This window comes from Anabas testudineus, chromosome 10 (genome assembly GCF_900324465.2).
Source record: "Anabas testudineus chromosome 10, fAnaTes1.2, whole genome shotgun sequence".
Lineage (NCBI taxonomy): Eukaryota > Metazoa > Chordata > Actinopteri > Anabantiformes > Anabantidae > Anabas > Anabas testudineus.
The window spans coordinates 19,262,946-19,278,223 of record NC_046619.1 but is presented as its reverse complement, the minus strand read 5'-3'; the positions used below and the strand labels follow the sequence as shown (position 1 = coordinate 19,278,223).

General features: G+C 38.3%; 1 protein-coding gene across 3 annotated transcripts in view; it reads right to left on the bottom strand.

Annotated features, from left to right (window-relative positions):
* Window positions 1-12,196: 12,196 nt before the first annotated feature.
* gria2b (glutamate receptor, ionotropic, AMPA 2b) overlaps window positions 12,197-15,278 on the bottom strand; it is a 45,007-nt gene continuing 41,925 nt past the window's right edge. For 2 of the 3 annotated variants that reach the window (XM_026358259.1, XM_026358260.1), the window contains exons 15-16: window positions 14,932-15,066; window positions 12,197-14,277 (exon numbers count right to left, since the gene is read on the bottom strand). In XM_026358259.1, coding sequence (XP_026214044.1) covers window positions 14,113-14,277; window positions 14,932-15,066 — 300 coding nt within the window. In that variant the 3' untranslated portion in view covers window positions 12,197-14,112. Of the gene's footprint in view, window positions 14,278-14,817; window positions 15,067-15,278 lie in introns of all 3 variants that reach the window. The other variant, XM_026358261.1, reaches the window with a different exon arrangement.

Genomic DNA, 15,278 nt, shown 5'->3' with positions numbered 1-15,278 from the left:
TTTGCACTTTTTCAATTTCAGCAATTAAATAATACATTAGAGTGATTCTCATTTGAAATGTGAGGAGGTCATGTCCTGGACTCTAAATCACCCATGTGTTCGTCTCTGAACCACACTTGAGGTTTGAGTCAGAGTTTCATGTCAGGGCCTTCCTTTTCTAAGTGCTATGTGCAATCTTTGCTCATTCAGCTGTATAATGACAGAGGTGATTGCAAAGGCGAACAGGGCTCTGTGGCAACGAGGCAAAGAACACAAGAATTCAATAATACAGAAAATGCTAATATCTTACCTTTCCCACAAGGTTGTTGGTGATACGTGATAATATTCAGAGACAATGACAAAGAAACAAAATATGAAGTTTGTTTTAAAGAATGAGTTTTTACAGTTAATATCTGATAGATGTTGCAGAGTATAGAGAGATACGGATAGACTAAAACATGGAGGAAGTCTAAGGCTGAGATAAATAGAGGTGCTGGGCTAGATCAGGAATAAAGCGGTGGGTGGGGGGTTGGCGTGGGTTTCCATTTAGAAACAGAAAACTGCTGAGGCGCACCTGTCGTCACAATCTGTCCACCTCCACAGTGTAGCTCTTAAAGTCTGCACAGACAGCGGCTGCTTCAAAGCTGCGGTTGTGGTATTCGGTTTGATGTTGAGCTGTATCTCTTCTTCTCCGTAGCATAACAACTGCATTTCACCCTCACACACACACATACCATAGCATCCCACGCTAAGTGAATCATCTTAACATGCTCTACTTTCTTATGCACCACAACACCACATGTGTACATTAATATTACATTTTGATTTCTGGTGTATTTAAAAATAAATATTGAACTGTGTTTAAAAAATATTAATATCACGAGAAGAGAAGAGATACATTAAAACAGATTCAGCTTATAGCTAATTTTCTCTGCAGGCAGGTTAACACAATAGGCAGCAGCCCATAGGTGTCTCACTCTGTTTTAATAATCAGTGAGGTGACATCCTAGTAAGTGACGTCTTCTTGTGTGGAATTTTAAATGATGTGTCAGGGTGGACACATCTGGTCAGGTCATTCATCCTTCTGTCCCATTTTTATCTCTGCTGCCCTGTGTAAGGTACACATTGTTGCTGTTTCTTCAATATGTTTTTTAAGAAAGTTAGATAAATGAAGTTCGTCATCATGAGTGTAAACTAAATATTGATGGTAGAGCCCAAATCATAAGCACACATGCTACAATATGAACTGCAGGTTATAAGTAAAATGCATGTTAAGTAAAAGTGAGGAACAATTAGAATTGTGCTTAAAATAAAATCTGGTTGTCAGTTAACACATATTGTCCAAAGAATAGTAACATAAAGCTAACAATATTCATTTGGCTAGCAGTAATGAAAAGTGCCTCAGTTCCTTAATTCAGGTACAAGCCCATTGTGGACTTTTGAACATAGATCTGCAAACTGCTGTTAAAAGTCTATAAAATCATACCTGGTTAAGATTTACACCAAGTATAAAAGGCATCAATGTGTGTGACAACTAAAACTAGACACATGAAAGGTATGTAACATTTATTTTTGACATTGTGCTTGTGAAGTGGGTGCAGATGTGTTACATGCATAATATGCAAGTTGTTTAGTCAAATCAAATGAAGAAGCACTTGTTTTTGCTGTTTGCTAGTGTCATGAATTTTCTTTAATGTTTTATTCTATGCATCTGTGGAAAATGTCCTTGAATACAAACACGTATGTGTCCTTAGTATGAACATGTGTCTGTCAGAGGGCAAACATGAAGTATGATGTGGCCTTAAAATGATTCCTTATGCTAAATAGCAGTAGACCAAGACCAATTGAAAAAATTGTGAACTACACCTTTAAAATTACCTTAATAGCCAGAATACGCTTTGACCCATGGTTAAGAAGTCACAAAGTCAAATTTCTAGTCAGGTCTAAGTGACATCAGCCATTACAGTTACTTCCTGACTTAAATCTGTAAAACACTGAGCCAACACACTTCATCAAGTTTTACCACTGTTGCTCTCACAGCTGCAGTTCGTTGTTTTAAGACCAGGAAAATTTCTTCCTTGCTGCCTTTTAGTTCATCTTATATCTTTATTCACACTGACTAAAACACACGGTTTTAACCCAATCTGCAATGTGATCTAATCCCTCCGATTACTTGCTCATATGTATTGCAATTTTGTTACCATGGTAACTAAAATAACTTACATAATTATAAAGAATACCTTTAGAGATTACTGCAGATTAGCAGATGTACGTAATAGTAGCTTTTCATTATTCTACTAAAATGACTATTGATCTACTTCCTCAAATTCGTCCACTGAACACCCTAAATAAAGCAGAACAAGCAGGCACACCCATCCAACCAAAACCAAACGAGACGGGTGTGAAATCATCCTAGTTCTATTCCTCAGGCCTCAGGTCACCTAAAGGCTAAATAGTCTTTATTCTTTAGTCTTCTAAAAAAAAAAGCTGCGCTGACATATGAAAAGAAATAGTTTTAATGTTTAGCTTTTCACATTAGTGCCTTATTCATTAAATGTTGTCAGATGTGTAGAAACATTCTTGAAAACCACTCCAGTGCTAACATTGCAAGCGTATAAGCACAGCGAGTTAAGATCAACATCAACATCATCATGCAGAATAATATTGTCCTCATTAATAAATAAAGAGAACTCTTCTCAGGACACAGCATGAGGAGCAATGGTTTAGCTGGGAGTAGAGATCTTACAACACTCCTGGGACACAGCCGGAAGTTATGTTGGGTAACAGGGTGGTGTGTGAGGTTATCGTCTGGTCAGAAGGTCACGTCTAGTTCGTACAACATCTAATTTTTGGTAAAACACCTTCCAGCACCTTCAGCTTTTGAGCTGCATCTTGTGCAGTGCATGAACAGATAAATAACTTTATCAACATACCAATAATATGCTGCTACCTCATGGAAATATCGTGCTTCTCTAGACTAAGTTGGGAGTCCACATTTTTGCTAACTGTCCTCCGACAAAAGGAAAGCGAATTCCTTGGTGTTTCTGTCGTCTGAGTACTATTCAGAGTATTCATTTTTGTCTGTATATGAGAAAGTTTGCTCAGATTGCATGTGCTGTGCTGCTACTTTCTTTTGTCCTACTATTTCTTCTGGTTGTACAGAAAAACTAAGTAATTATATGGTGGTGCGGAGAGGAGAGAATGGAACACATTTTGTCCCCATTTGTCCTAACCCACATGAATTTTCCACCCACTCCAAAAGCACGTTCCTCTCACTCCCTGTGGTGTCTGGGGGAGACAGGATGAGTATCCACCTGCATTACACCATTCTCATAAAAGTCCATAGTGACAGGTGAGAAGAAGTGGTTCCCCAGGCCAACAATATGAGTTGGTAGTGACAAAAACGATAATACGCTGAAACTAAACATTACTAAATAAGGGGGATATGTCTAAATCCTGAGAAAATGTACATCTGATGAATCAACCAGCTTTGCCAAGTTGCTTAATGCCTTAAATGTCAAGCTACATGTGTCGGTATGGTGGCCATATGGGTGCTTAGAGAACACAGACTGAAATACTGTAAACATTATCTGAGCATGTCACATGAGGACTGTTGGGCAATGAGAGAAAATGTTTTCTTCTTTTACAACCTCTAGAAGTCTGTCTTTGATATAAACTCTTAAAAGTCAAACAATACAGCTTAATGCAAATTTAATGCAAGCAAAAGCAGGTGTAGGGGGATAGTGAGAGGCAATACCAGCAGGCAAACCAGTTACAGTGGAGGGAAGAGGTCAGTAAAAGTAAGTAGAGTTCAGTAACAGCCAGGCAAAAAAATAACAGACAATCAAGGCAAAAGTGGTCAGGTAGAAGGTCAGGAGGTCAAAAATGAAAAGCTACAGCTTTAACTGCACAATAGATGTGGCAGAGATATGTTAAGGAGCTAATTAGGGAACGAGAAACAGGTGGGTGTGAGGCATCACATGCCTGGGAAGACTGGGACGGGCCAGAGCACCAGCAGGGAAGGTGTCAGGCTCTGAAAAGACAGGAGAGTTAATAATATGGCAACATGGGATGAATAAAATACTTTGAATGAGCTGGGACCAAATTTCAGACATTTTCAGAAGGACAGCTTATGACATATAACTATTACAGATTCGACAAACACACACATCTGCAATTTAAATGTCCAAAAACATGATCCAAGATTATAATTGACCTGGAAGTGATCTGCAAATATACAGACTACTGTATGCTGTGGAATTGATGACATGATGCAGACATGATTCGCGTGTTTTGCTACGTTGCATGTTTGCTGAAACAGTTTAAGCAGCATTTTTCACTGTAGTTCACACTAAAATGTAAATTTTTTTAAATGCTATTATTGTAAATACTGTGCTCAGTGAAAGAGAGTGCAGCTTAACAATACTGATACATGTGACATATATGTGGGCTACCAAGTGCTAATGGGTACAGTAGGAACTGTTAATACAGTGGGGAAATTCCAGATGGGTTGTACCAGTACATTGCTGGAGGGGCCGTCCCAGAGGGGCTGTTTTTGTACTGTGAAATAAACAATACGAGTTCTTAGACTATGGAGCTTTAAGCACCCATCTCAGGCTCTTTAATTTATGTTGTTTCATATGTTAATGACCAGGAGACTTTGCTTTCCCTAAAGAAGCTCTCTTAGGCAGACCATGTGCAGAATACCAGGAATATTAATTGCTAGAGTTACTGATTGACACGGTTGCTGCTCACAATCACCAGCTCTTGTAGTGGGTGCTTGGTTTATTACATTGTTGGAATAACATTGTTGAGTAAAAGCTGATATTTTTTGGAAAGTTTAAATGTTATACTCTTATTACTTAGAAATTAAGATGGACCCCTTGTGGATATTTTTTCTTTGACTTATTTCTTCTGAACATCATTGATCTGATGTATTGAATGCAATATTTATGCCATGCAGTGAAGATGTATTACCAGAAGTGTAACACAGTAAAATTAGATCATTGTATCAAAGCCCTTCAGCCAAGATCATTCTACTGGTTTTATGTTCTCTGAAAATCTGTCGGGGTTGCACTCAGGCGTTCTCCCTGAATGAATTAGATGTTCCTGAAGGAAAATCAATGGGACTCTCTCTGAGGAGCCATTTATATGGGTGAGAACAGAGATGGGATCCCAGTGAGGAGGCTACATAACTGGTCATCCAGCCATGGAAACAGTGTCAGTCCTCCCTCACCTCCCCTGCCAAGTGTTGGCTTTCTGTTCTGCCTTGGTTGTTATAAACCATTCCAGCCCATATGTCATTGTGTTGGGACTACACCACACAACACTTCCACCTGGGATTATGAGAATATTACAAATGGGCCACTGTCCCCACCTCCCATAGTCGAACTCAAGGATTCAACAGTGTTCCAAGGCATGAAATGTATTTGAATACGAAGTGCATTCACATATACAGCACACTTCTCCTGGGCGCACTGACAGTTTAAACTACTTAGCTAATTTGACATGTAAACGTGGTGTTCAGCTAAAGCAAGAAGTCTTGAGAGTGCTGACACACACACACACATAACCTTGCCTGTATTCTCACACACGCTAACACTCAGCTAAACAGCAGCAGCAGTGTGATCCCTTGCTCATATCTGAGAAGCTACACCAATGTGAATAGCATTGCAATCTACGTAGGGTACATAAATCAAGCCAGCGTGACGGAAGATTTAATCTTGGTGGTCTTCAGTGGACATGGAAGATTCATCTTCCCAGACGAGGTGTCAATTTCCCCTGACACCACTGACAATGCCAACTCCACCGAGAAGCAAGCTATTCAGAGGCAAATGGTGTCTGTCTGAGAGTGATTCTTCCTAAACTAAACAAAATCCATTTTCTAGAAGCCTCCTGAAACTTGTGCCTCTATAGGTATTGTTTTGATTATTATGATTTTTTAGGCTCCAAATCTAGCACATATAATAACATTTAAAATAAATATCCAAGCTCAGATTGCTGATCTTTATCAACAGAAATCAATCTTGGAATAAAGGTAGACTGGAAATAGCAAGGAAATGACTTTTGCAGCTCGAGACTTTTGCACAGATGGCATCTCACTGTGACACACCCAAACAGCTGCTGCATAATTTGTCCTTCGTCAGATGAGCTGCAATGTTGTTTACCAATTTCTATCACAGTCATCATTATTTTGGAGCTTCCAAAGCATCCTTCATATATCATTTATTTTGTATCAATTCATGGTGGCATATTGCTGAGTTTTACGGCTTCTTTGAATGATACGCTATTTAATGTTTCTGGCCTTCTCCTGTGTTGAATAGTTTAAATTTATATTACAGATCATATTGCATGAGAAATAAGGAATTATTAATGTTTTTTTTTACTATTCAACAGAAGAAACTGTAACCCACTGATTATAAGGTACTAACTTGAAATGCTTTTTTACACACAGTGGAGACTGTATCTTATAATAAGCATAGATGTGGTTTGTATACTGGTTTGTATTTGTGGTGTCATGTAAACAAATGCAGGATCGGTATATTTGTATACATATTATAGTAACAAAAAAATCTATATTAATTGATACAAGGCTGTCCCGAGGGTTGGATAACATGGAAAGAAACATTACATCTAGACTCCATTTTCTTTAAAGTACAGTCCTGTGCTGAATGTAGTGATTTGTATTTGTTGGTATGATCCATTTTCCTGAGTGCTCCAGGCAGGATCTGAAGTTAGCTTCCCTCTGTGCGTCGTCTTATATTCTACAGTGTCGTGAGGCAGACCATTAGTTCATTGCTCAGCCAGCGCTGACAAGCAACAGAGCATAGACAAAGCAAAGAAAGAGAAAGAGACAGGGGAACATTTTCCACCCATAAACTGAGAGAAAAGACAGAACTGTTTGTTTGTGACAGCATGTTTGTGTCTCCGGCTTGAATATTACTGAATAGGCCTCAGTCTAAAAACTGGAGATGAGGGAGATGAAGGATGTTTGGATACACACATCTGACTGATAGCTGGACATATAGTACTTAAGCTGTCTAACACTATAGAGGAAACTTATAAATCAAAGAAATGTGATCGAAGTGCAATCCTCAGTTTGCTTTGTTTTGAATGTCAATACTATTACATTCAGCTGCTGTGTCTACTAAGTTGCATCTGTGACATTTGCAGAAGAAATGCCACCTCCAAGGTGCTCGCACACCTTCAACATGCTGGAAGCGATGGAAAAACAACAGAACAACAGCTCGCCATAGTCTGTTACCATGGAAATATATTCAACCTTGTTCAAGAGAGAAGCTCTCAGTTCACTTTGAATCACTGCTTACTGTCACTCTATCCTGAGTCACACACACTGTCGTATACTTGCTCTTCTGGAAAAAATAAAAAACAATAAAAATACAACAGCTGTTTATTTTATTCCTATGGGTGATTTAAAATGGTGGTATGCACTGAATAGCATGTCCCCTTGTGCACCAACCTGCAGCTACAAGGATGAAACACTGTACTAGAACATGAGAAACCCAGCTAACACTGTTGCCATGACAACCCAGCCAGAGGATAACTGTTTTACAGCAAATAACACCACCCACCACCTTAGCTGTCTCTGAAATATGTTGCTCTTCTTGCTCTGTATGGCAGTAGTGAGATGCTTTAGCTGTTTTGTGATCACTTTGCTGCAGTGATTTGACTTCCCTTCAGTAGAATTAAAAGACAACCACTAATGAACCATTCAATTATTAGCATAATACAAGCAGAATTTAATTGTAAATGTCACATCTGCATTGGAAATGTCATTGGTTTAAAGAGGTGTATCTTAGCTGATACAGTTAATGCATTTTCTTTTCCTCTCTGCCGTTCCAGTTCAATCTTAATGCAAAAATAAATGATCCAGGCTATGGTTTATGATAAATGTAGTGTTATTAGAGATAAAAAAAAAAAAATCTGTCTCATCAATTAAAAGTGTGGGGAAGCACACTAAAGAACATTAACTAATTTATAGCTTTAGTTGTTTGCATGCATCCCTCAGTTGTTTTCTCCTGCACAGATTTAAAAACATTATTCAACAGAACAGGCGTTCATTTGGTTTCAGACAAAGCGATGCCGCCCTTGCATTTTATATAAATTTATAAATTCTAAATAGATATTTGGTGTAATTTTCTTGTCACAGCACTAATTAGTCTGCATATCGTTCCTGGCTACAAGATAACTGAGTGGTTGGCAGGATGAGATTTACAGTGAGATTCAATCTGATTTTTATTGTTTCTTAACCAGTTTATAACATTATAATTCCAAAATGTCTTTAAGAAATAGAAATGGAAATCGTGAAATCAGTGTACTCAACCAGCTGAACTACACTTGCTCAATCCTGCTTCATATTATCAAATGATAATGAGTAATTTCAAATCTCTAGACTTCTTGTAATGAGATTAAATTAATGTTATTGATCCCTGAGGTGAAATCAGATTAACATTAATTAATGTGAAACACTTAAAATAAAATAATTTGTCAAAAAAAAAAATAAAAAAGAACAATTTAACAAAAGGACAGAAACTTGCTCTCTGGGATAAAACATTACTTTGCTCCCAGGGTTTGTGAGGCACAAACAAATCCCTGTCTATGGTCATCTGAATCATTGTGATGTAAATTAACCTGATCCTGTATTAGCATCGCTGTCTCCATAGCTCAGGTGGTAGTCTGAACAAAAGGCCTGGACGCTGCCATCCTCTGCCCTTCACTTCTGCTGTTTCAGTTATTTCATTTGCAGACATTTTGAAACTAAACAGCTTTTGACACATGTCTTTTACACATAGTAATACAGTATGCTCTATGTGTCTGTTGCTTCCCTAAACAGGTGATTTAATCAAAATATTAAATTATCACCTTGGGTGTTGCGTCACCTTAATTAAGTTTAGCTGGCAGATTTTCAGCTAAGCCGCTACATAAATGTCAGTAAAAATGAGGCTGGATAGAAGTAGACATCAAAAAGGAATGAAAGGATTTCAGTGTTATTGTTATGCCATGAAGAGATTGTCAATGAGACGGGAGTACATATTTAAGTATATGACAATGAGTCGATGAAAGCTGGAACTGCTGGTTGCAAAAAGCAATTGTGTTTTAAATCTGTAGCATCATTGCTGTGTGAGCATTTGTGTGCCATTGCTGCATTTTAATGAGGCCATGGCAGACACCCAGGCCTTAATAAACCTGAAGATGAAACATTACCCTTGCTGTGCTATTGACGTCTCCTATATGAGGTGGCAGATTCAGGCCATTCCCTGTGCACCTTCCATCATCATTAGCTTCAGTCCAGGGAGGATCCTATCAGAATATCCATTGACAACCAACAATGTGAAATGCTGGGGGGAAGGGAAGGAGAAAGCATTGATGCCTCATGGGCTGATTGCTCACATGGGTGAAGAATCAGTATTTGAACTAATGATCCATAAGCACACTTGATTACACAACAGTGGTGAGACTGATTGGTGAAATGACAGCATAACTCCGGGGGAATGTAACTTCAATAGGTGTTTTCCACCCAGAAAAAAAGCAAAATAGTGTCAAAGATTGGTTTAGAGATTGCTTCTAACAACACCATGGAACTAGTGCATTAGCAATGCAAATAAGGAGAAAAAACAACAACTTCAAAAGCAATAAATGGCAAAAAACCTCAGGCTGAACCTCTGCTCATAAAGGAGCCAAATGGTCGCAATGTAGCCATGGGACTATTGTAACCTTTAAGATCCATTGGTCTTGAAGTAAAGGCTAAAACTACAAAAAGGTGAACTCCACAGGAAATAAATTAAGGTTATGCAAATCTTTTTTTTTTATTTAGGTTGAAAGTCAAACAGGAAATTTTATACAAAACAATTTTATACAAATACAAACAACTTCCGACAACGTACTATTAGAAAGTGTGTTTCCACGTGTGTCCACCAGTAAGTGAAGATTTCTCTTCCACAGGCAAATTAATTCTAGGGCCATTTTGATTTTTTTCATCTAAATTCATAACTAAATCCTTCCATCATTAAAGGAATGAAGATCAAGAAGACACAGCGGGCTTAATTCTTCAGCACCATTAAGCTGTTGAGTGACAGTAACTCTCACATTTCTGGCTTCCAAATTCTTGACTTTACCTACTTTTCTCATTTAATCTCAATTTTAAGAGATCTCTTCATCTTCAAACTAATCTAAACTGTCCAGAAATTGCAGTATTCCACCATGTACTGTACATTTTTCCACTGCCCAGAGGTTTTTCCATGCACTGATAAACAGGTAAATAGGGTAAATTGGTTTTATCTGTGTCAACAAAAGCAAGCACAAAAAGACTGCTGGAGGTGAATTCAATCCAAAGAGTCATCCACCAGGTAAAAGCTTTACGATACAACATGTTTGGGTTGGCCAGATGTGTCCAGTAGTCAAGCCATCTGATCCAACTCAGCACCAGATGGTGAGCAACCCCTCTCTCTGGAGTGTTTAGATCGGGAGGCGAAGAGGTGTGGGAAGCAGAGCGAGTGTGATTTTTTTGCCTGGAGCAAGGAGATTTTTTAGAAAGTGAAGATGTTTGTGTTGTCTTTCTCTAAGATACTGTCCTCCATCCAAAACACATCACAACTACACAGTACGAACCATGTGTTGTTGCAGCCGTGGTTCCAGACATTAAAGGCCTGTTAATTATTTGCATACACAATTTAAGGTGAACACAAGTAGACATATACAACTCTGATTTTCTTGTTTGCTTTTTGTAAATACATCGATTTAGACGTCAAATCCTCCACCGATCTGTTAACTGTTAAGCTACTACTATTGAACGAGTACTAAATAAGCTGTCAATAATGCATGCACTAGAAGATTTTCAAAACCTGTAGCCCCCAGGCGACAGTCCACTGGTTGTATGCAGCGAATGTGATCACGCATGGTTTTAATATGATGTAATTAACTTCAAGGTGTGGCAGAAAATGACTGCAAGGAAGTGGAGGGGAACATATGGCCTGATAGGGAGAAAAGAGGGATTATCTTTATGGAGCAGAGGGAAGTCAACCATTTTCATCGAGACGTGTGACATTCATTAACACTCAGCAGAAGGAGGGTGGACTCAAGGCACCTCGTCACTCAATGCCTAAGCCTACATGATTTATTCTCCTCCATGAATTGTAACACTCCACAAAGGCTTATTCTTGGATTAACCATTTTGCAGTTGGTGGAAAAAAATGCTGTATTTGCGACAAAGTGGGACACTTTCATGAGGTGAGAGTTGATTAAAGAATAATTCATTATATTCAATACTTCTAAATGAACTTTCTATACAACTAAACTGGTTGTATTTTGTAGGGAGCTATCTCTACCCTACCCACTGCTGATTAGAAAACAACCAGGGCTGTGACCTTCAAGGTCCTGACTATATTGAATATTCCACTGAAGAGCAAGGGGTGCAGACAGTTGTATTATCCAAACAGGAGCTGAAATGCCTGTTGAATAATGTGAACCTTAGTCCTGCTACTGAGCAAACAGAGAAAATGAGCTAATGAGTTTGCTAAATGATCATAAATTCCAAGATCTTCATTTTCTCTTAGGGATGTACACAGAACAGTAGAGACGTGTTGTAACTGTGTAACCCTGACCACATTAGCCACCAGTCACTGATTCTACAAGTGGTCGGAACATCATCAAGCTTCTGACGGGATCTGTTTTGTTTGCCTGTGTCACTGTGTGGTGTGACCACTGGCTGAGAACATTACTCACTCTGAATTGTAGCAGCAGTCTAATCTATCAGAGCAACGGAAAACACCTGTGTGTGTGGAGGGGAGGGAGCCAGGAGAAGCCTAATCAGGGAAATTACCTGTGTGGATGGACCATGGGTGCATAATACCTTCAATTAAACTAATTCACAACAGCCGAATAAAGCCCAGTTTTACCAGCAATTATAAATTCAATTCAATTCAAACACCTTTATTAATCCAACTATAGACAATTAGTTTCAATTACACAACAAACTAGTCACAAGGAAAGGACCACTATGTTAAAAAAACAATTGTTTTTAATTTTGTTTTCTGATGGATTTCTTATCGGGACATTCACTGTGTTGACACACTGTCTATCTGTAAACTGATAAATTCAGATGTGCCTCCTGTTTGGCGATAGTGGCTGCAGAAACAGTGTGTTTTTGACATCGTGTTTCCCTGAGACATTCTCTAAAGAAATGACACATAGTGAAAAGTAACAAGAGATCAGCCACTTTTATTTAGAAAGAGTCCCAAAAAATAAACAAGTTAGCACACATTCCATATACAAAATGTCAGTGAGAACAGCCTGACTATGCGATGAAACTGAGAAGCAACTACGGTATATGTTCTTATTGTTGATTACAAAAACAACAGTGATAATACTAGTACAGGTTACCTCCCGTTTGATTGCAGAGGAGGATTTTCATAGGTCAGTTTTAGAAAAAGAAAGATAAAATAAAATGTGTCTTACAATTCAAAGTGCTCGTCTGTAGAAGTTGTAACGTGGTAAAACTTCAAAACTGGAAAAAAAAAACCATCGTATTTTATGAATAAGTAATCAAATTTAGTATTTAATGGAAGCAAAGTAGCTTTACTGTAAAGGGGCATCCTTTTTCATATTTAAACTTTTTATATAAAATATATGTATATATGTATATATTGTATACATGTTTAACATTGTATTTCCAGTTTCAAACAGTTAACCTCACAACTTCAACATTAAAATGAAAACTCATGTTTGGCTGTAATGAAATTAATGTATGCAGTATTTGCGGCAACAACATGCAACTGGTGCTACTTCATTGTCAGATCAATGAAAAATACATGGAAACTGGAAAACAAAGCGGAAAGGCTAGTGTATTAGCACTGTCATTGCCACCAACTGTACATCTAGTTACAAAAGTTACAGAATGTATCATTTACATTCACTGAGATGACAGTGATTGATTATATTGAGACTATATTCATATCTACTGGCACTAGAATTTGGCACTCTTACTTAGTTGGCATGTTAAACCATCACGGAAACCATGTGGATGTTCTTCTTGATGTCACTTGTGATGTGTGAATACCACTGAATACCAGACGTATTTTTTGTATTTTGTTTTGCATTCATGGTGTGTAAAATAATCAAGTTCCTTTTGAAAGTAGACCACAACCCTGGTCCTAATCAGAAAAAATACAAACAGCAAAAGCACTGAAGCAAACAAAGAGACAAAGGTAGAAAGCAAAAATCGCTGCACCGACTCCAACGAGAAAAACATAGAAGGATTGATTCCAAATGTCAAGCATTGACATATAGTTCATATCAACACCAAATGTTAAAGAATAAAATATACAGGAAAGTTTAGAATAGGAATTAATTACATGATTTCAACATTTCAACCCCATATGCAATGTATTTGGCTTTAAAAATATGGAACTAGAAGCTGTTTAGTATTTTTTCTTTCAATATACTCACACATTAAGATGTTTATATCCAACCAGTATGTAAGCAAGTTTATTTAAAAGCTATTTTGTGAAAATACATAAAAATACTTTTTTTTTCAATAAACTTGTTTTCTTAGATTTTATTATAAAAAGAGGACAATTTCACATCGTAATGCGGGTGATGTCTGATGTCAAGTGTGCTTGAAAATCCTGTTTGGCGGAGGTGGCTACAGAAACAGTGTGTTTTTGACAACATCTCTCCCTGACACATGCACTCCCACACTCAGACACACACACACACACACACACACACACACAACCAGTTGAAATGACTGAAACTCTGACATCTAGAAGCAGCCGCTGCCGTCAATCATTTTCCATCTCAGTCCAGTCCAGACAGGTAGGAAAGCATGGTGTCACGAGTTTAGAAAAAAAGAGCCTCCCTTTTATATTCCGAGATGTAATTCCACCCAGAGAGGGAGGCATTTTATATGGTGAAAATTAGACAGACAGAGAGCAACAATACGAGTCTTTGTAAGAGACAAAATGAAGCCTCCATCTCCTACCTTTCCTTTTTTCACCAGCTAGAGACAGAAAAAGCGCCAGAACAGAAGGAGGGAGGGAATAACAAAAAAAGGAAAAGAAAAAGGAAAATCACTCTATTGAAACCATTGTAAGGCACTCAGAAGTTTCTCATTAATCAGGACAGATCTGTCAGGCTGACGTTTAGTCCCATTTCGGGTCTTGCGTAAGGGACAGCGTGGACAGCTTTAGGAAACTCTGGAGTCATCACCCGACCATTCTCCCCAGTACTCCCAGTGACAGAAAGCCTTGCTTTATTCCTCATGGCATCCCCAAAGGTCATCTAGAAAAACACAGAGTCACATGTACACGCAGACACAAGCCAATGCAAACATTAGCACATTCACACACACACACACGCACACGGGAATCCATACACAAACAAGGAAGCAACATGTTAGGATAGAGTATCTCCACATCTGTAAGCTTAAAAGATTAGAAATGTTCAAAACATGAGAATGGAGATGAGAACTGAACATGATTTGAATGGGTAACAATGCAAGATGCAAATGATCATGTAAAGGCTTATGCATGGTCATTGCAAGCATTATTGGTGAAATGTGTTACTAGGACAGAGGGATAAACAAGCATGGCCATCAACAGTCATACATGAAAATGGTTTCAAACAGCAAGGAAACTTAAATGGACAAACACAATTTTAAGTATTAAAAAAGGGGGATATCTCTCTCTCTCATTAAATCATAAATCACCAATACATACGATCCTTTGGCCAACTTCTTCATTCACTAACACTGAAGGATGGAACGGATGGAGCCAAAAAAGCGTGCATTTGGGGGGAATTTATGAAAACCTCGTTCCCTACCCCCTAAATTTTTACACTTTCGATCCCATATACGTTGTAACCTTCCTTATAAGTTGCAAAATTCTGTGAATTCTGCGAGGAAGTTGGGTTAATATTCTGTGCATTCTTTGCCACCTTCATTCGTTTCGCCTCGGCTCGGGACTTGTAACAGAACTCAATCAAGGCCACCAGCATGGCCAAACCGAGTCCTCCGACCAGAATGTAGAAGACCCCAGCCACGTTGCTCAGGCTGAGGGCGCTCGTCTTCTCCTGCGAAATGCACACGAGAATGGGGTCAGCGGCAATGCAAGTATATGTGGTCATAAAAAAAATTATAAAAAATTGTACAGTACACAAATAAACAAAATCACATCAACAACAAAAACTACAAATGCACCACTATATCTGTATTTGACAGCCAATAATATCTACAAAGCACAAAAAAATAACACGACAAATAACACATAGGTGCTTTTCGTTGG